Source organism: Nomascus leucogenys, chromosome 9 (assembly GCF_006542625.1).
Source record: "Nomascus leucogenys isolate Asia chromosome 9, Asia_NLE_v1, whole genome shotgun sequence".
Classification (NCBI taxonomy): Eukaryota; Metazoa; Chordata; class Mammalia; order Primates; family Hylobatidae; genus Nomascus; species Nomascus leucogenys.
The window spans coordinates 7,012,551-7,034,013 of NC_044389.1; the positions used below are offsets into that span (position 1 = coordinate 7,012,551).

The window sequence follows — 21,463 nt, forward strand, 5'->3', positions numbered from 1 at the left end:
ATTACCACCATATTTTTTTTTCTTTTTTTCTGGTGGAAAATGGCTAACTGTTGTACTGGGATTTTAAAAATAGCCACTGCAGTGAGAAAATAAAAAAATATATGAAAGAGGCAAAAGTTCTCAGAAGAAAAGGAAAATCCAATGTGTAAAGAAAGGAAGAAAGTACAGAAAAATCAGAATACTAACTATACAGAGTAAAAAGAGAAGAATGTGAAAATTATAGGGACAAATATACAAACACAAATTCACAAAACTGACTCTCTTGTGCCAACTGACCAGAAGGGTTGGATGAACTATCTTAGGCAGCAATTCTGGAGGTCTCCCACGCTGCACCTGAGACAGAACCAGGAGCTTGCAGAGGAATACAGACATCCAGGTGGGAGAAGGCTACACCAGGCACAGGTCACTGCTAGTGCTCATTTGGCGGCAGCTCTGGTGAAGACCTGAATCAATCAGGTGTGAAAACAGGGAGGCAGGGAAAGCTGTTCTTGCAGGAATAAGGTTTGGCTGTTTTGCTGGAAGGTGTAATATCTCCATTAGAAGCAAGGGTGTTGAAATGGTTCCCCTGGCGGTGGCTGAGAGGTTGAGATGACGGAACAACGCTGCAGTCTGGCCCCAGGTAAAGTCCATGGTGATGAAAACTCAACCAGGCTTTCTCAGCATGGCCCTAGTGGGAGACCCACCCTCCATCCTTCCTCTCCCCCAAATGTCAGATTTGTATTTTATGTTACATACAAAGTGAAAAGTCAAAACAGTTTCCTATATGTGAGAAAATGCAGAGGATGGCTAGTCCAGATGAACACTCTGTATATGTCAGTTATCAAACTTAAAAACCACTCAGGATTTACACTGAGATGGGAAAGTATTAATGATTAAACATTCTAGAAATGTTAGAAATACTATTTTTTGACACATATTTTTTCATATTGGAACTCTGTCAAACAAGAATTATTGTTGAAGAAATTTGGGTGCATTGTGGTAAAAATATACTCCCCCAAATGTTCTACTTAGAGTAAGTCTGATATACGTAGATAGAGACTGATCATAGGTCACTTTGCCCAGGATGATCCTGGTTTTAATGCCTGTGGTTTGGGCATAAATATTATTAGTACCCCCTTTTACTTTTAAAAGGGCCCTGGTTTGGATGAAAAGTTATCTAGTCACTACACAGAGATAGAGATAGCCTTTAATTCCTGGGGGAAAAAAAGATTCAATTGAAAGTATATATGGTATATAGTTAGATGCAAATTGTTAATTTCACTTTTTTTTTATTTTTTTTTGAGACAGAGTCTCGCTCTGTTGCCCAGGCTGGAGTGCAGTGGCATGATCGTGGTTCACTGCAACCTCTGCCTCTTGGGTTCAAGGGATTCTCCTGCCTCAGCCTCCTGGGTAGCTGGGATTACAGGCGTGCACTTCCAGGCGTGGCTAATTTTTATATTTTTGGTAGAGACAGGGTTTCACCATGTTGGCTAGGCTGGTCTTGAACTCCTGGCCTCAAGTGATCTGGCACCTCAGCCTCCCAAAATGCTGGGATTACAGGTGGGAGCCGTCGTACCTGGTGATTTCAGTTTTAATACAAGAATTTAACAATAAAACCCATCCAGTTGTGCAACCACTTAATGAGAAATGATAGGATTGCCATAGATCAGATTTGAAAACTCCACTTCTCTGAGATATAATCATGCAACTTTCAGAACTAGGCATATAAAGATTTTAAAAATGTATTTACATTTTAGAAAACATTTCCATACTAGAGCAGCCAAGAAAAATACCTCTTATATCACACACCTAAAAGGAAATATGCACGCAAATAAGCATATATATTCTGGAAGGGAGGAAAAAAGCAATTACGTTGTTATAAATCTGCAAAGATGCAAAACATCTACTAGCATATTTGAATTAAAAACAGCATCATCTTACCTGAAGTTCCTGGGTAGCAGATTGAATGAGCAGAAAAACAAACAAAAGGTCTATTTACAATGATTATATTAAAGATACTCAAGAACATTTCTCTTAGTGTTAACACATTAACTAACAGTGCTAACAATATACACTTCAGTAGGTGCACCTTAAAAGAAAAGGTAAATATACACTAACTCCAAAGAGAAAAATCAACATTAAACATCAGAAATTCCAAATCCTTTGGCTGTGGATGATAGAGCTGGGATAACAAATCATTACTACAATTTCTGAAATAGCTTTCTACCTCTGTGACAACTTTGGTCTCCTCAACACTTTTTTTTTGTTTTGGAATGCCTAAATATGTATTCGTGAAAAAACTGTTAAATGTTATGGGAACACGAATGAGGGTCATCAACTGGAAATAAAGGTGGCATCACCTGAGCCTGTTCTCAAAGCTAAAAGTGTTTGTGATCATGATGCTTACTGCTGATATGCAATTAATAGCAAAGACACAACACCTTTTAAAGATTCTAAAAAGTTCAAGGGCAAACTCTTGTAGATATCACTCAGTAAATTCTGCGACCAATGAAAAGGAATAGATATAACAAAATGACTTGTCTTTCTTTTTTTGACAACTGTGTTTTGATCTAAAAGCCAAGTATGCCTAACTTTATCAGATGAGGATATACTAAAATTATTCACCAATGACAGTACAAGGAGACTAACATTTACAATGCCAACTATATGCCTGACACTTCGCTAGACAATACACATAGGTTATTTTATTTAATCCTCATGTCAGCTCTACAGGCAGGTAGAGGTTGAGTATGCCTTATTCAAAATGCTTGGGACCAGAGGTGTTTTGAATTTCAGATTTTTAAAAATTTTTGAAGTATTTGCATATACATAATGAGATTATCTTGGGGATGGGACCTAAGTTTAAACATGAAATTTGTTTATGTTTCACATACACCTTAAGTACATAGCCTGAATATAATTTTATACAATTTTGAAATAATTTTGTGCATGAAACAAAGTTTTGACTGCATTTTGACTATGACCTGTAACATGAGGTCACGTGTGGAATCTTTCAGTTGTGATGTCGTGTTAGTGTTCAAAAAGTTTAGAATTTTGGAGCATTTCAGATTTTGAATTTTCAGATGAGGAATGCTCAACCTGTATTCTTATACCCACTTAATAGACAAAGAAGTGGAAAGCAAGAGGAATTGCATCCATGCTTAAGGTCATATAGCTAAGGTCAGTGGCAGAGGTGAAATTCAAACCTGGAGCTGTTGGACTCTGAAGTCCAGGCATCTTCACTCTTCTACTCCAAGAAGGCTAGAATCCCTTATTGTGATTTTATTGGGAAGTAGCAAAACATTCTCAAATGCCTTGTTTTATCTGGATAAAATGTACACTCTCAGCCCCGTGAGTTTCTTCTTCTAAATTTTTTTTTTTTTGGAAACAGGGTCTCACTCTGTCATCCAGTCTGAGCGCAGTGGTGCAATCATGGCTCATTGCAGCCTTGACCTCCTGGGCTCAAGCGATACTCCCACCTCAGCCTCCCGAGTAGCTGGGACCACAGGCATGTGCTATCACACCTGGCTAATTTTAATTTTTGTAGAGACACGGTCTTGCTATGTTGCCCAGGCTGGTCTTAAACCCCTGGACACAAGTGATCCTCTAGGATGCCGCAGCCTCCAAGAGTGCTGGGATTACAGGTGTGAGCCACTGTGCCCAGCCAGTTTCTTTATAAACTCTTAACAATGAAAGATAAAATAATCATTGTGATTTTTTAGTTATTGCTGGCTAGGACAATAAAGAGAAGACCAGAAAAAAAGGTGTGGTATTCCTTATTTCTTGTCCCTGAAAAACATTAGTATAATATTTATTTTTAAGTAATGGGCATCCCAGATTTTTCCTTCCTTTATTTTGACAGAAACTAAATTTGTGAGCTGTTCTGAAATTGTGTCAGATTACTTCGCTTTACATCATTCCTGCTAGGTCATTTCACATAACATTTTTCTCTGGCTGAGACAGGAAACAATGCCTCTCTTGCTTCATCTGTTTTTTCCCTCCCTTGTATAACTTCCAGAGGGAAACAGGTGTCCAAGCTTGAATTTTAACCGAAGAGCAAACATTAGGTCAGTTGTCAGATCAGGGAGCTGGTCTTTTGACATCAGCTGAACTCTGAGCTCTGTCTCAGAGACATTTTTGAAAGTATTCAAAACAGTTGTATTTTGCTTTAGACTTAAAACTATCCTCACTGCATTCAGTGAATGCTTTCTCTATCATTTATTATGGATCATAGAAACCTGCAATACTTTTTACTGGTTCTTAAGTGAAAATTAAGCTGGCAGTTATTTTAAGGATACATTATAGTAGTGCCTTCATACTGCTTAAGGACTGGGTCTGCTAAACTTGTTTTCCAGGGAAAGAATTGGTGAAGAACACCTTCTTTATTCCGAGGACATGATTCTCTCCTGCTGGGGCAGACATCCAGGGTCATCAGTGGGCCAGGAAGGACAAAAGCAAAGGGCTCTTTGGCTTCAATTAGACATAAGTGGGTTGGTCAGTAACAAAATCCTTTTAGGGAAGGTAAGCAGCTACTTGAAGCATCATTTCCTACAAGCCTGTAGTTAAGTAAGGAGGTGCCTACCTGCTGCAGGAAATCCTAAACTTGGGATCTGGGCCTGCCTCCTCAATTGTAAGACTAGCAGAGAGTCGTTTGGGAAATCTGGTGCAGTTAAACATGAACTTGACAACACCATGAGCCAGGTTCCGAACCAGGCACCTTTACATCATCCAATCTCACTTAAGTGAACTGAGTTTTGATCCCATGAGGCAAAAGACTGCCTCTCAGGTGGAATATGCCTCTAAGCTACTGAAATGAAGGTGACTGACAGGTGATGCTCCTCCTCTCAATACCTGTTTTTGCAAACATGATTCATAGCTGAAAGTATCTTATTACCATGATTATCATCCAAAATAAACGAATCTGCATTTGCCCACTGAGACTTGAATTTGGCTGCTCCAGTGTCTAGAACACCAGCCACCGAGCTAAGCAGAGCAAAGAGCTCTCTTGTGTGCATTGTATTTTGTTTCCAGTTCTAACAATTTCATCAAGCACAAAAATGTTTGATCCCTCAGGCTCTGGTCTCATGTTGTAGCAGGCAAGCTTTGAAGGAATTAAATTAGAGAAACTTCACATTAGAAATGATTAAATGCTTAGCATATTTTACTCAGGTACCAGTGAACAGGCTAAGAACTGAAATGTTTTTTGTGATTTTTTTTTTAAGTCCAGCTTGGGACTAAACACACACACATACAGTCTTTGTGTGGTCATTAAAACTCAGGTCTTTGCCATTTAGAAATAACTTGGCAGCTTCTGCCATGGGCTCAGACAGGAAGGGTGTGGTAACTTTTGCCAAAGTTTAGGGGCTGTACTTTGAATAAGTTGATTCAAAATAAAGTTTACAACCTTCCAATTAAAGATCTTGTTACAAAAACTCATTATTTAGCAGGTAAAAAGAACAGTTTCATTAGTCAAGGAAAAGGGTGCGGGGATTATTTTTACAGAGAATACACCGTACCTCTCCATCCTCCAGCTCCACATCTAGGAAGTCGAAGTCCCTGAAGACTCTAAACTGCTGCTCGCTGTTGGTGTCATCCATGTTCTCCTGCTCTCGGGCGCCGTCCTCAGAAGATACCAAGCTTGTCTGGTGCTCAAGCAGATCCAGATCCCCACACGATGAAAAAATCACCTGCGAATCAAGAGTCCTCTCCTGAGAAACCGTTCTCCCTTTGGTTGTTTGTGCTACGAAAAACTGTAATTGGCTCTTCATAGCACCGTATTTCCAGTACACACCTAATTCCTTCAGTGGGTATTTTTAGAATGTTCTTTTATTATTTATGTTGGACAGGTGCCTTCAGATTAAACTCGTGGTAAAGACGCAAGTTCATGCACCAGGAAAATGTTCAAGAATCACATCGCTGCTTCTTAATGGATGAAGACTGTATACTACGTGTGTGTGTGTGTGTGTGTGTGTGTGTGTGAACTGGAGCAGCCAGGAAAATGTTCCACTGTTTCTGAACTGATTAGAGTTAGAAATTATACACGTTTACACACATATATCAAATACATATAAATAATATTTTAAGGACTGATACCAAGATATGTTATTGTAGAATGAATGTGGGAACAAAGGATTTAACCCTTTTAGAGATAAACCAGCAATTGATAAGAAATAAAAAAACAGAAGCCAAAAATTACAATACTTGTCCATAGAAGAGTAGGTGAGTAACCAGGCCCATAACTTATACTTAAATTCCTCTCCTGTAGATTTAAACAAAATAAAACATTTTTTACTACTAAAATCTTTAGTATGTTAATGTTTTAAAATTAACTTCTATGTTTAGGTTCTTTTCACTGACCCATTTTGGTAGAACTTGGTATATAATAAACTGTAAATGAGAGTAAATGTTTTGCTATCCAGCCTCTACTGAACATAGACTGATATTAAACAAAATTAATACTATTCTTTGTATAACCATTATAATGTCTTAGTTGTCCTTGAAAAGTAGGCAAAATCATTTATAAGAATTTAAATATAATCAACATCTCTCAAAAGTAGAAAGAGTGAATGGATTTCAAGTGTACTTTTTTCCTCTAGTGTTTAAGAATAGTATATGATGCATATGATAGCCTCTCATTATAGCACCTGACACATAGTTTTACATAGGAATTGCAAATGGGTATGTGAGATAAAGAGCCCTGAGGACTACTCAACTAGTCAGCGAGAGACGAGACATGAGATTTCTGATTTCCTCAGCTGAAGGCTGTCTTTCCTAGTTAGTGCTGCTTCTCTTATTTGTAACCTACTCCAGGTAAATATTTTAGCTGAAAAGGCCTTAGCACAGGGCAGACAGTAGGAGCCTGAAGCGATAAGAAGTAGGCCTTGCTGGCAGTGCTGCATTGCAGAGGAAAAACATACTTGGGTCTCTTCGCTGTGGGCTAGGAGTCTCTATCTGCCTCTGCCACTGTCCCCTCTGTCCTAAATACTGTCACAGGAGTAGCAGAAAACCCACTGATCAATAACACCAAAGAAGTGACTTAAATGGAGGTCCAGCTTAGCTGATGGCTGGCTGGGGTGCTTTCCCAGACGATAAAAAATACCACTTTGTACTTTAGCAAGTATTTATGAGCCTCTAATATTTCACCTGCTCATGAACTATGTCAGTAGATCTATTTTGAAATTTAAAAATAGCTCCACCGAGAAATGTGTTTGCTAATTCTTACTTTAGTTGGGAAATTATTTAGTTTGCTATTCCTTTTTCATAAATAATAAATATTCTGTGATACAGGTGAAACAAAAATACTTGGTGAAACCAGCAGACACTTCTATTGTTTTTGTTATACTCCTATACACAATTCAAATTTTTCTAAATTTTATAAAAGCTTCCCAAGTTTACTTATAATACTTGAATCCTCCATTCATTCAAAAGCTTGATGGCATGATTTTTATTTTTAGTTTTTTTATTGTAACATCAGTGGAAGTTTATATGCAAAGAAACATATTATTTTCATCTTTATTGTATGTGGGTAAGATAATGACATCAGAGTAAGAAGCATGTGTACAGAGAGTAAAATTATATCCAAGAGATATGAGCATATATGTCATACGTGGTGGTCAGTAGAGATTATTATTTATGTTGTAAGAAAGTCTGGGCATATTTAGAAAAAAAATCCAAGAAATTAAAAAATGAAAAGAAACAGTATTCATAGACAAACGAGCGAACAGCCAATAAGATCTTTCATTGTTTCTGAACTCAGTGTGATTAAAAATCATGGTGTGGGGAGAAATAGTCCAGGGGTTTGCTCAAGACGGTTGCTATCATAAGACGGTGGCTATCATACTTGTCATTCACAGTTGAATCCTCTAAATTATATGACCAAAGGCAAAAATAGACCAATGAAAAAGGAGATATGATACCAAAATAACTATGATACATGACAGAACTTACTGATGGATTTTTGCTCAGTCCTACTTCTTGGCCACACAGAGAAAGGACATGCACCAACTTCTCTTTTGTTCTCTTCTGGAAAAGAAACACAAGGCAGGTTTCATTATGGGGTCCTGTGAGCAAATCTGCTCTGTTTTCCAGCCACTAGCCATACAGGGCAATAGCACTTGACATATAGAGAGAACTGAGATGTAAAATACACAAAGGTATGAAAGAAGAACATAAATAGCAATTAAAAATTGTAAAATATTGAAAACATGTTGAAATAATATTTTAAATATAGTAGGTTAGGTAACATTTATTATTAAAATGAATTTTGCCTGTTTTTCCTTTTTTTAAAGGTAACTATATAGACAATGTAAAATGAAGCTCCCATTATGTTTCTGCTAGACAGTGGTGATCTAAGTTATCCCAAGGAGTGTATGTGTGTGTATGTGAAAATCAATCCCTAGGTTCTTTAAGGAGATCTATCACTTCCTTTGATAATCTTTTCTTATATGTTAAACTTTCAGTATTAGCAAGGCTTTCCTTACACTTTAACTCTATTAAGTTACAGCATGAGTCTCTTTTTCTCGAATGTAAGAATACTTCCTGTAGAATGAAAAAATTCATTCGTTTTAAGCCATATTAAATCTTTCTTAGTTTCTTCTTCCTCAAGTTAAACAGACTCAGTTCCTTTCCTTCATAAACCTATTTTCCAGCCCCTTAACCATAGGGATTCTTCTATAAACCATTACATTTTAAAAGTGGCAGATAACCCAGGTCTCAGAATGATTGGTGAGTTGAGAATTTTTAAAGCAATCTTCCTAATCTCTTTAAAATGATTCTCCCCCCTTTAATATGATTTACGGTTTGTTATGTGGAAACTGCTAGGAGGCCAATGCCACTCTTAGATTTTTCTTCTTAACGGAACTCGATTCACTGCATCCTTCTTTCCAAATTATAGAGGGGACAGACACTCAATATGGTGTCTGCTCAAGGTCAGAGACAGGAGGACTTTGAGGTTGAGGGATGGCAGAAGACTCGCTAAACGATTTTCCTAAGTCTTAGTGGTCATTTTACAATTTTGGAAAGGAATCAATGTAGAAGGACACATTGGGCAGTATATTTTTCTTCTCTCTTTCAATGAAGTTTTCAGCTGAACACTTACTGAGAACCTGCTCTGTTGCAGCCAGCACTATGCTACATGTTCCATTCCCCTAACCTTTGAGAGAGAAGGTGAGTCCTCCTGGGCACCCACTTTGTCCTTCCCAGCACCCACTTCACCTTCTTCTGGTAACACTGTCCCTCTTTTTATCTCGGAAAGACTCCATTCCCACTAAGTGAAGCTATGCCTCCCTCACATGCCCTGCAAGAGTCTTTCTAGAATTGCTATGGATGTCAAAAGAGGAAAGGCCTCTGTCGCTCTGAAGTCATCAGAGCCAAAGACCATGTAAACCTGGAGCTGCCAGAGGTCATCTGGGCCTCCCATAGAAAAATCCTGCCTGAGAATGAAGTCACTGGAGGGGAAAACAAGGGCCAAGATGTTGGGAAGGCAAGGTGGGGACAGTGAGAAGGAGACAGTCTAAGAATCCAGTTTCTGACATTTGTGAACTAGGAGCCAACTGTGCTTGAAGCCAAGATGAGTAAGTTAATAAGTTCCTTTACCACATAAGGTAATTTTTCAGTGGGTTTCTATAACAAGTCAACAGAAGACCCCTGAATAATGCAGAAGTTTTACTTGACAGGAAGTCCAATGGCATCTCTGCTATGCTGTGATGACAGAACTACAGAGAATCTGGCAGTAGTACCCCCGCCCCTCACCATCTGCATGGCTCAGCCTGTGCATGGACACTATGGTTGAGGTGCCTGTTCCGTGGACAGCAGACAGGATGGTCTTTGGGTGTGCAGCCCTATCAACCCTTTGGGAGTCCAAGTGCTATAGAATTGGTTGGGAGAACTAAGGATGTGTTGTTTGGACTCATTTAGGAGAGTGGCAGAGGGGCAGAATTTCTTTAAATGTCTGAAGGGCTGCCATGTGAAAGAGAGACCAGATTTTAATTTCTAAGCCTTGAGAGAACTGGAACCAATGGATAGAAGCAACAAAGAGACAGACTTCGACTCAAGGTAATGAACTGTTCAAAGAGCAAATGGCTTCCTTGGAATGCCACAAGACCCCATCCCTGGAAGTGCTGAGACCTATATGGACAACGTTGGGATGGTGAAAGAGGGAATCCCTTATGACCCAGCCATATGGACTCAACAGGTCCCTAAACTCCCTCCCAGGGCTGCGGGTCTAGGATTGCATACCTGAGAATACTGGGGCCTTTTCCAGCTCACAGGAACAAGGACGTTGGAGTTGGAGCCTGAGGAAGTGGAAGATGTACTCCGGGTGACGGCCATGGCCCTGGGCTTCCCATCACGCCCAGAAGAATTCTGCAGCTCATCATACCGCCTCCCGATGATTGGAGTCTTGAGAAGAAGACAAAAGCACATTCTTCTGTCTCAATAGTTTTGTGATATATGAAACCCTTCTCCCCAGAAGCAACCAAGAGCTGCTTATTTGATTAAAAATAAGATTAGAGAAGTTCAGTGTTACAAGTGGGCTCATTTTCTCAACATGCACGTATACATTGTGAGTCGTTTTGCATCTTCAACATTTTCTCCCCTCTTTAGCGGCAGAAAAATGCAACTGCTTGTTCTTTAATATGCTTTAGAAACCACTGATAAAGAGAAGCAAAATATGCAGGAAACCAAATAGTTTTCGATTGTTTAAACTTGAAAAAATTTCTTATAGTTAGAACAAGAGACCAAAATTCCTTTCCCTCTCCCAACTTTTAATCATTAATCTTTATATACGCTCAATTATTTAAAAATGTATTTAGCTTATTTATATCTTTTCAACTATTCAAATGACTGAGGTCAGGGCCAGGTACTTGTGCAGCACTTGAGAAACTTCACTTCCCGAGAGCTCCAGAGTGTGGTGGCTGCATAGGCAGCAATTCGCAAACTTGAGCTCCGAGCAGGTCTCCGCTGCAGACACCAGCTCATGGGCCTGACCTCGGCAGTGGCAGAAACTGTCAATTTTACACCTGGCTCCTGAGACCCATCATTCTGGGGCAGTTCTGGGTCTCTGGGGCATGCTGCTAACTGGCTGCATGTTTTTTTGTACCTCTTTGGAACACAACAAACTCAAATTGCAGAGTAAAAATAGCTTTTCCCCCAGCTAGGTTGAAAAAAAATGTGAAAATGGACCAAGATTAAATTGAAACCTTAATATTATTTACATATTAAACATAGATGCAGGTGTCACAATGGCAGCAAATAGTATCTCATCCTGAATACTGAAATGATGAAAGGTCAGTGAGGACCATTGTATAAAAAACCCAACTTGGATATGACCCACATAATAGTGCAAGTAAGTTCCATATAAGCACACCAGGTTTATTTCTTTTTTTTTTTAAATATAAGTTCTGGGGTACATGTGCAGAATGTGCAGGTTTGTTACATAGGTATACATGTGCCATGGTGGCTTGCTGCACCCACCAACCTGTCATCTACATTACGTATTTCTCCTAATGCTATCCCTCCCCTTGTTCTCCACCCCCCGACAGGCCTTGGTGTGTGATGTTCCCCTCCCTGTGTCCATGTATTCTCATTGTTCAACTCCTACTTATGAGTGAGAACATGCAGTGTTTGACACCAGGTTTATTTCTTAGTGAATTTATTCATTCAGCGGAGTTTGGAAATATTTACTAGTGATCTACTATGCACCAGATGTTGTACCGGGCCCTGGTTATAAACAGGAACAGAGTACGGTTTCTGCTTTGGGAGTTCATGAGTCATGGGGTAAGAGATGTGAAAGCAAAGTTATTTTATACCTTAGACTTCAATATAAGCCTCCCAAATGTTTGTTCATGGACTACCAGGTAAACATGACCACTTCCTATCCTTTCTTTTCTTCCTGACTCCTTAGCTTGGGTCCCTAGTCTCTTGCTCCTCCCTCTCCCTCCCCTGCCCACTTCAAGGCAAGAATTTAGTTTTACTTGTTTAAAAAATAGTGTAGACTGGGGAAGCAACTATAAAAGTGGAGTCTGTATTCCTGTAAATTTTGGTCATCTGCTGAACTGGCTGTCACTCAGGGAGAATATTGTGGATATGAAGACATGACCATTGTCAGATACAGAATGAGTGAAGGTCATGGTTTAAAATGCTTGTGATGGTTCCATTTTTAAATACCTCTTTTTAAAATCATTTTTTTACATAACTGAGGCTAGTTTCTATTTTTAAAAGCTGCCAACTGAGAGTCCCAGTGAATATGACACTCAATGCATTCTTTAAAAAGCAAAACCTAATTTAGTCCTTAGAAATCTTCATTTGAAATAACTGTCAAATAAGTCTTCTTTTTTCCAGGCAACTACTTTTGACCTTTGCTACTACAAATTCATGCTAAAGTTCACAGAAATAGTTAACATAGCTAAGTACCTCCGAAATATCGAAGTGGAAGTCCAGGGTTTTCCCAGGTAATTCCTTGGAAGCGCTCGTCCACACTCGATGTATTTCTATTTTTGAGAGGTCACTGTGCTGGTATGAAGGTAAAACAAGGCTGGCTGACCGAGAAACTACCAGCTTCAAGATATTCAGAGCTTCTCTCCAGTGAACACTCTGCAGGAAATAAAACATTCGAGGGTTAAAAATAATTTCATTTTTTTAAAGCTAATGTATGTCAGAATGACCAGTGAGAAGCTAGTGACCAGTCAGAATTCACTGACTTAAAACAGTGCAGGAGGTTCCATGATAAATAAAAGGCAAATGACATAAAAAGACAAATGTATATATAAAAGGAGCTACGTTTAGGAGACAAACAAATAAAAAAAGACCAATTTTGTCCATTTCAGCTAAATTAAATTCTTATTAATGAGGTGCATTATTGGTAATGAGGCACCTCCTTAATTTGAGAAAAAAAAAAAGGCTCCCAATGCATTTTATGACACTGACTGTTCAATTCACTCTTTCTGAAAGTTCTCCCCACCTCCGGTTTCCAGTCTTCTTGGTCCTCCTCCTAGTCCTCTGGCTCCTCCTGCTCCATTTGCTTCCTGGGTACCTTGATCTCTGTCTTCGGCCCTCTTTTCTTCTCACTTGTCTTCCTCACTACTTAACTCAGGAATCTGGAAGCCCTTCTTAACCCTTTCTTTCCCTCCCTCCTGGTAATCTGTTCCCTCCACTGCATTCCTGCTGGCACGGGCTCAGCAGCACCCTCTTGGGCCTTGCGTGGACTATCTCAATGGCCCCTTACTGGTGTCCTGGTTTGCAGCCCTTAAGTGCATCAGATCCAGCTAGAGTGATCTTTCTAGAACTCTTCAGACCAAGCCACTTCCCTGACTAAACTCCTTCACAGGCTCCCTCTGGTGGACAGGGTGGAGCCCACACTCTCTGAGCACGGCCTGCAAGGGTCATCTCCCCCAGGCTGCTGCTGGAGTTCCCCAAACTTGGCAGGCTCTCTCAGCCTCTGTGCCTTTACTCATACTATGCCCTCATCCTTGAATACCTTTCCCCTCCTTATTGGCATGTCAAATTCCTACTCTTCATTTAAGACTCAGTTTTACCATCTTTGTTTCTCTGACAACCTCCAATCAGACTGTGTGCTGCTCCCATAAAAATATTAGAAACATAGATAAACGAATTTGAAAAAAGTTTTTATTATTATTTTTTGCCTGGACTTTGCAGTCAAAGCACATGAAATAAAACATCTATTAAATTCTGCACAAGGGAAACCATGGTTTAAATGTGAAATAAACTACTATTTGAGGTAAGATAAAAAGTATCAGAGGTGGCCCGCAGGCCTAGGACAAAATGGACAGCCTCATTAAACACCAAAATGGGGCACACATTCGTAGAAAGGTGTGAACTGACCACCTGTCTCCTGTGAGTGAAGTGAGAAACTGTTAACTGACTGCCTACCCTATGTGGTGTAAATAATACGGAGCAATGCCACTTGAAAAATGCTTGCAAGTCACTTTCAGCATTAAATAATTTCTGTAAGTAATCTGGTGAAGTAAAGATGGAAAGGAATGTCTAAAATTTATATTGTATATCTTCATCAATGAGCTTCCAGAGAGAACCTAGCATTTGCCCTTGAATCCTACAAGTTACCAAGTACATTCTAGAGAAGAAATAGAGAGACAAATACAATGTAGAGAAAAGGATGTCTATGGTCTTGAGCTAGGCACTCTCTACTTAACCCCACGGTGGCCCTGCACTACTCCCATGGCCTGGAGCCTCCCTGCTTTAGTCTGTGGTCATGTGTTTTAGATTAACTTCCAGGCTCTAGAAACTCGTCCTGGTGTGTTTGAGCTATCTTCCCATCTATCTATCTTCCTATCTATCACTCTGTTGGCCAGGTTGGAGTGCAGTGGTGTGATCACAGTTCACTGTAACCTCAACCTCCTGGGCTCAAGGGAAACTCTCTCCCCAGCCTCCTAAGTAGCTGGGACTATAGGTGTGCACCACCACACCTTGCTGATTTTTTTAATTTTTTTATTTTTGTAGAGATGGGATGTCACTTTGTTGCCTAGGCTGGTCTTGAACTCCTGGCCTCAAGCGATCCTCTTGCCTCAGCCTCCCAAAGTGCTGGGATTACAGGATAAACCACTGCACCTGGCCTTGATATTTATTTTTATTTTCATTAAAATAAATTGTGTTTCTGGTCTTCTCAGAGTATGGCTTTTTCTGGGCTGGACGTGGTGGTTCATGCCTGTAATCCCAGCACTTTGGGAGGCCAAGGCGGTGGATCACGAGGTCAGGAGTTCGAGAACAGCCTGGCCAATATGGTGAAACCCTGTCTCTACTAAAAATACAAAAATTAGCCGGGCATGGTGGCACACGCCTGTAGTCCCAGCTACTTGGGAGGTTGAGGCAGAAGGATTGCTTGAACCCGGGAGGCGGAGGTTGCAGTGAGCCGAGATTGTGCCACTGCACTCCAGCCTGGACAGAGCAAGACTCAGTTTCAAAAACAAACAAACAAAAAATCTGTAGCTGTTTGGAGATGTCCAAGTATCCTGCCAGGAAGGCTGCCTGGTACAATAAAACAAAGACACTGGCTTTGGATCCAAATACCAGCTCCAGCCTTTACTAACTGAAATCTTGGGGCCAGTCTCTTGGTTTTAAAAATATACATAAAGACTGTTTATTATGGGAATATTAAAATATACACAGAAACAGAGAGAGACTAGTCTAATGAACCCCTTTGTACTATTCATCAACTATTCACATTTTGTCATCTTGTTTTATTTATCCCCTCAAACAAATGTTTTTTGTTTGTTTGTCGGAGTATTTTCAAGTATATTTATGCAAGTTTCTTAACCACTCTTCAACTCTAAAGTGACAATTTTAGCCTTTGAATAACCCTTCACATGTTGAGACACCGGGCCTAGAACCTGGCACATGTGAAAGTTCCTACAGTTCCTTGTCCCCTCTCCTTCTCTGAAACGGGATATAAAAACCAAGACTCTGCCTCTGCCCTCCAAGTCAGGTGTGTGCTTTCAATACTCAGCCTGTGGCCCCAAGAGGCGGAAATGTGCCTTTTGAAGGCACTGGCGTGTGCCGGGGTCTTGTGTGCTCATTCTCTTCAGAATACTACTCAGCGTGTGGCCAACTCCCATTCTTAATTGCCCTGGCTGTGTCATGGATGTCAAGGAATGAAGGAGTGGCCTGGTACCCAGATGGTTTTGTAGCCAAGCTACAGGAAAAGCCTCCATCTTTTTGGAATGACTGGTTGCTTAGTGAAGTTATCCAAGTACTCACTTGCACATATTTTTCAATCGTCTTCAGAACTTCCACATTGAACTGTTTGACAGGAACGACAGAAAGGTCCATGTAGCTGAGCAGACTGTAGATCACCTGGAGCAGGGGCTGCTGCACGCTAGGGAGGCCCTTCTCCAGCAGCTGTGGGGGCAAAGTGCGGCTGGAGTCAGTCACACACCAGATCTCCGTATGGAAGGACCCGTGTTTTCCAACACTTTTAGGATTGTGCATTTCCTTTTTAATTTTTATTTTTTTAGGAGATAGGGTCTTGCTATGTTGCCCAGGCTAGTCTCGAACTCCTGGCCTCAAGAGATCCTCCTGCCTCAGCTCACAAGTATCTGGGATTATAGGCAAGAGCCACCACGCCTGGCTTGATTGCACATTTCCTTTGGAGGGGAAATAAAATCCTAACTATGAAGAACTGAAGATATTATCAAAATAGACTATATCATGTGTGGAGATGCGAATATATAAGTATAAAATTCACATGATGAAATATTAAAAAACACCTAAAAGGAAAACATCAGACACCAATTATCAAAAATTACAAATTCAAACAAAAGATAAAATCTGTCAGTTATCAAACTGGCAAAGATTAGAAATTGATAATACTCAGTATTGATGGGGAGATAAAGAAATGGGTATTCTTACATATCAGTGGAAATGTAAATTGGATAGTTTGGCAAATGAGATCAAGAGCAATGAAGAAGTCCATAATATTTTGACACAGTAATTATACTTTTAGGAACGTTTCTCAAATCAGAGATAGTCGTTAAGATTTATGTATAAGATTTTACCATAGCATTATTTATAATGGCAAAAAATATACACAAAACAAGAAAGCTTTGTAAGTAATTCAAATATTGAACACTAGGGAAATGGATATGTAAGTTAACAGCAAACTGAAACATCATGTAGTTAATAGAATGACATTTTTAAAGACAGAGGAGGATATCAGATAATAGTAAGTGGGAAACGAAGGATACACAATTGTCTTTTTAATAGATGATGCCAATATTGACATGAATGTGTGTGTTATATAGAAATAACACTGGAAAGAAATTTTAAAATGTTAGTACTGTTTCTCTATAATTTTGGGTAATTTTTCTTTTGTTTTTAAAAGCTTTCCTGCGTCTTCCAAATTTTCTGTTATGAATATATACTGCTTTTATAATCATAAAAAATCAATGATATTGTCCAAAATAAGCAAATAAGGAAAAATAAAGAAGCAAAACAAGGAAAGCAAAATAAGGAAAAAATATATGTGACAGACATCATGATAAAAGTTTACTGTTTAAAATAAAAAGTTGATAGAGATGACCCAACTAAATGTTGAAATTACACAATATTTACGGAGTGGTTAAAACGTGAGGAAAGAGCTGGGCGCGGTGGCTCACGCCTGTAATCCCAGCACTTTGGGAGGTTGAGGTGGGTGGATCACCTGAGGTCAGAAGTTCAAGACCAGCCTGACCAACATGGTGAAACCCAGTCTCTACTAAAAATACAAATATTAGCTGGGCGTAGTGGTGGGTGCCTGTAATCCCAGCTACTCGGGAGGGTGAGGCAGGAGAATTGTGTGAACCCAGGAAGTGGAAGTTGCAGTGAGCCAACGTCACGTTGCTGCACCCCAGCCCAGGTGACAAGAGCAAGACTCTGTCTCAAAACAAAACAAAACAAAACACATGAGGAAATAATTATGTAAATCTATAATGTGGAAAAATGAATATCTTTACTAGAAAGAAAATACATTAAAATAGTTCAAAATTATTAATAAAAAGTATTAAATTAAAAAATACATGGAATGACAAAATTTAGTGGGGATACAGGAAAACAAGAATATTTATACATTGTTTATAGTATTACAAATGGGGGGATCTTTATGAAGACCAACTTCTCAAATATGTTGAAGAACTAAATAACATGCCCACAATCCATGCCACAGGACTGAATAATTCGACTTCAGAAAATGTAGAGTCATTTGATATTATGTGATAAAAGGATTTTGATAAAATCTATTATTATTTGATCAAATTTCAAATATCATTTGATAAAGATCTACATAACAAGACCATTTGTAATGGAAAAAATTATGAACATTAGCAACAAAAGGGAGATGGTTAAGCAAAGTGTGTTACGTTAACCTGATAGACTTCCAGAGTTATTTAAAACAGCACTCTGTGAGCTACCCCAACACCTAGAAATATACACGCAAAGTTAATAATAAGTGAGCAGAGAAGGTTCCAGGGAATACCACAGTGACACAAAATTATATGTATGTGCATGGCCAAGACCTGAAAGAATGTGTAATTGAAACAGAAGTTAATATATATTATATACAGTGGGACCTTGGTTAAGTTCATAATAAATTTTTTGGTGATAATTTTGTGATAAGGACTGAATAGAACAAATTAGATAACCAATTCTTTTATGGGTAGTAAAAAACACGTAACATAAAATTTACCTTTTTAACCGTTTTTTAAAAAGTGTATCAGTCTACTTTCCAGACTGCCAGAGTACACTGACACACTTTTTGGTTGTTACAGAAGTACTTAGCTTGGCTAATATAATCTTCACAAATTCTTTCCACCTGTTTTCTCAAGTACATTCACATTATTATGCAACTATCACCACTATCTACCTCCAGAACTTGTTCATCATCTCAAACTGAAATTCTGTGCCCACAAAATAATAATTCTCCATTACTAACTGCCCTCAGTTCCTGGTAACTACTATTCTACATTTTCTCTATAAATGTGCTTAATCTCTGTACCTCATATAAGCAGAATCTTGTCATATTTGTCCTTTTGTCCTCTGGCCTATTTCACTTAGCATAATGTCTTCAAGGTTCACCCACATGGAAGCGCGCATCAGAATTTCTTCCTGAATAATATCCCCTTGTATATATATGCTACATACAATTTGCATTTTTGAAACTTCTTATGGTTACTGAGCCAAACAAATGTCACCTCCTTGCTATCTACACTTCACCTTATTTTAAAGGAGGCAAGGTCTGCCTTTGTAAGCAGAACAAATCAGTTCTCTCAGTACTACTTCTGTGCTGAGGTGTGTGTGTGCTTGCTTAGTTAACTCTTGCAGGGACAGGTATGACCAGACGACTATTAAAACCAGCAGGGTGGTACTTATGAGAGGTTCCTTAAAATGTCAGAGATGTGGGTGTGGAAAGAGCAAGTGAATCCTGGGCTGCTGACAGTCTGAACACAGTTCACACATTACTGATCTGTATTCCAAGTCAAAATCCTGCACAATCAACTATAAATGTTGATGGATGGGGCATCTCTCCTCTGCTAGGTAGATGCTTTCAGGCTTATGGAGCCTTTGAGAAAATGGCTGATTTTTAACCTATCTGGCATCTGGATTGATGATATAAATAAAATAAAAACTAGGATAGATTGTCCTCATCTCTTCTGAAAGGTGCTAGTGATAGCTATGAATGCTTATCACAGAAGAAAAAGCAACACGGAAAATGCTAAAACAAGGTAGCTATTACCAATCATTTGCCTTATAGATTTCATGACCTTGTGTAATAAACTTGTTGGAGACTGAAGATGCTAAACGGAATACATTTCATCTCTTGCCCAACAATATTCTGTGTATTTCTAGCACCAACATACACAGAAGTCAGTGTAGGGTTTGTAATGAATATACTAGAAACACATTAGTATGATGGCAAAGTACCATTCCAGTTTTAAAAACAAACATAAAAGGCGAGAATAAAGTTTATTTCAGAATGTATGCTTTGATAATTAGATCAAACAACCATTAAACATATCAAGCCACAAGGTAACTCCTTAAATAAGATTTGAACACCTAGAGTAATTAGGATAAAAATTTCTGATCTCTGCCATGTACTGACAGGTGTTACCATAATAAACAGAAGGAGTTTAAGCTTTAGAGGCAGCTATATCTAGGTTTAAAGGCTGACTCTGCTGCTTTAAACTTGTGAAAAATTATTTAACCCGGCTGAGCCTCAGATCTGTATGATATTATCTACATCACTGTGCTGTTGTGAGAGTTTAAAATGATTCCATTAGCATGTATTATAATATTTAATAGGCACACACTATATGGAAGTTAAGAGTATACTGAGTGTATTATCAATTTTATGCAAATAATTTACCCTTGGAAGCTGTAATAGATTTTATCCTTCATTTCAAAGCTTACCTCTGGCAGGGAATGGTGGCCCACGCCTGTAATCCTAGCACTCTGGGAGGCGAAGGCAGGAGGACTGCTTGAGCCCAAGAGTTGAGATCAGCCTGGGCAACATAATGAGACCCTGTCTCAAAAAAACAAACAAAAAAAGCTTACCTCTGCCAGGTAGGTAACCATATTCAAGGTAATGTCGGCATATGCTTCATGAAGGTATCGACAGACCACATTGACCCACGTGGCGCAGTCCCTCGTGTAGCTGTGTGTTTTATAAAGAGTCATGACATGCGCAAGATTTGAAAGTTTGGGGTTCTTCTCTTCTAAACAAACCTTTTAAAATAAGAAAATCAATTAGGAATAAAATAGCCCAATGAATAGGAAGAAATGTTAGCAATTTTACTATAAACTCTGGCTGTCTGGAAAGTAGACTGATACACTTTTTGGTAATTACAGGAAGTACTTAGCTTGGCTAATATAATTTTCACAAATTCTTCCCACCTGCATTCTCAAGAATGACAGCAAGCAAGACAATTTGCATCAGCCACCCCTATATGTCCATTACTGTGATATTAATTATTATTTCCAGTTTTTGAGAAAATCACTGCCTTCTCTGGGCCTTGTAATTTGCCTGACATTGGGGCTTCCTGAAGGCCTCTATGGATCTGCCTGAGTGTGGAACTGTAACTCATACCTGAGCAATCCTTTCGGCTACATCCTTACAGAACTGATTGGGATTTTCAAAATGCTGAATCAGCTGGGGCAGGAGACACAAGACATTCAGTGGAAACCCTGGATTAGAGAAGATACAATGGAGATAGCTGAATATGGTATATTTTAGCTGTTAACAGTGGGAAGGCATGTTACAGATTTTTATACTGAGGTGATGCAAAAGCAGTTTTTTGAATCAGCTTAAACATGATCTAACACAAAATCTATGAAAAATGCACAACCACAATGGCACCAGTTACAAAGAAGACACTAAAGTAGATCTGTGATTTTAAGATGCAGTGATTATCTTGCACTGGACTATTGTGAATAAGGATGGCTGGCCCAGATTTTTTTGGCACAGATTGAACTGAGCTGAAGTACTAGTTTGAAATTTTTATCAAAAAAACCATATTTTAAGAAAAACTGGTGTGAGAGGACATAGGCCAACCAATTTAAGTCTTAGTCATGTAATTGAAAAGACTTATTTAAAATAAGGAATGGCTTAGTCCCTCTCTGTTAAGCTACAGCTTCATGAAATGAATTCCGGGTCACATGCCATGGCATTAAAAATCTGGTTTGTTGGCCAGGCATGGTGGCTCACGCCTGTAATCCAAGGACTTTGGGAGGCTGAGGCGGGTGGATCACAAGGTCAAGATATCGAGACCATCCTGGCCGACATGGTGAAACCCTGTCTCTACTAAAAATACAAAACTTAGCTGAGCGTGGTGGCGTACACCTGTAATCTCAGCTACTCGGGAGGCGGAGGCAGGAGAATTGCTTGAACCTGGGAGGAGAGGTTGCAGTGAGCCGAGATCATGCCACTGAACTCCAGCCTGGCGACAGAGCAAGACTCCGTCTCAAAAAACAAAAACAAAACAAA

The 21,463-nt window shown here is 39.2% G+C and overlaps 1 protein-coding gene across 8 annotated transcripts in view; it reads right to left on the reverse strand.

The window, feature by feature from the left end:
• FRY (FRY microtubule binding protein) overlaps nucleotides 1-21,463 on the reverse strand; it is a 458,299-nt gene that overhangs the window by 39,139 nt on the left and 397,697 nt on the right. For 7 of the 8 annotated variants that reach the window (XR_004031657.1, XR_004031658.1, XM_030818558.1 and 4 more), the window contains 8 exons: nucleotides 20,567-20,664; nucleotides 20,035-20,205; nucleotides 15,709-15,849; nucleotides 12,391-12,570; nucleotides 10,216-10,377; nucleotides 7,927-8,001; nucleotides 5,496-5,666; nucleotides 1,921-1,929 (listed from right to left, as the gene is read on the reverse strand). Coding sequence is in view for 6 of the 8 variants with exons in the window: in XM_030818558.1 (XP_030674418.1) it covers nucleotides 1,921-1,929; nucleotides 5,496-5,666; nucleotides 7,927-8,001; nucleotides 10,216-10,377; nucleotides 12,391-12,570; nucleotides 15,709-15,849; nucleotides 20,035-20,205; nucleotides 20,567-20,664 (1,007 nt within the window). In the remaining 2 variants the exon portion in view is untranslated. The remainder of the gene's footprint in view (nucleotides 1-1,920; nucleotides 1,930-5,495; nucleotides 5,667-7,926; nucleotides 8,002-10,215; nucleotides 10,378-12,390; nucleotides 12,571-15,708; nucleotides 15,850-20,034; nucleotides 20,206-20,566; nucleotides 20,665-21,463) is intronic. The other variant, XM_030818556.1, reaches the window with a different exon arrangement.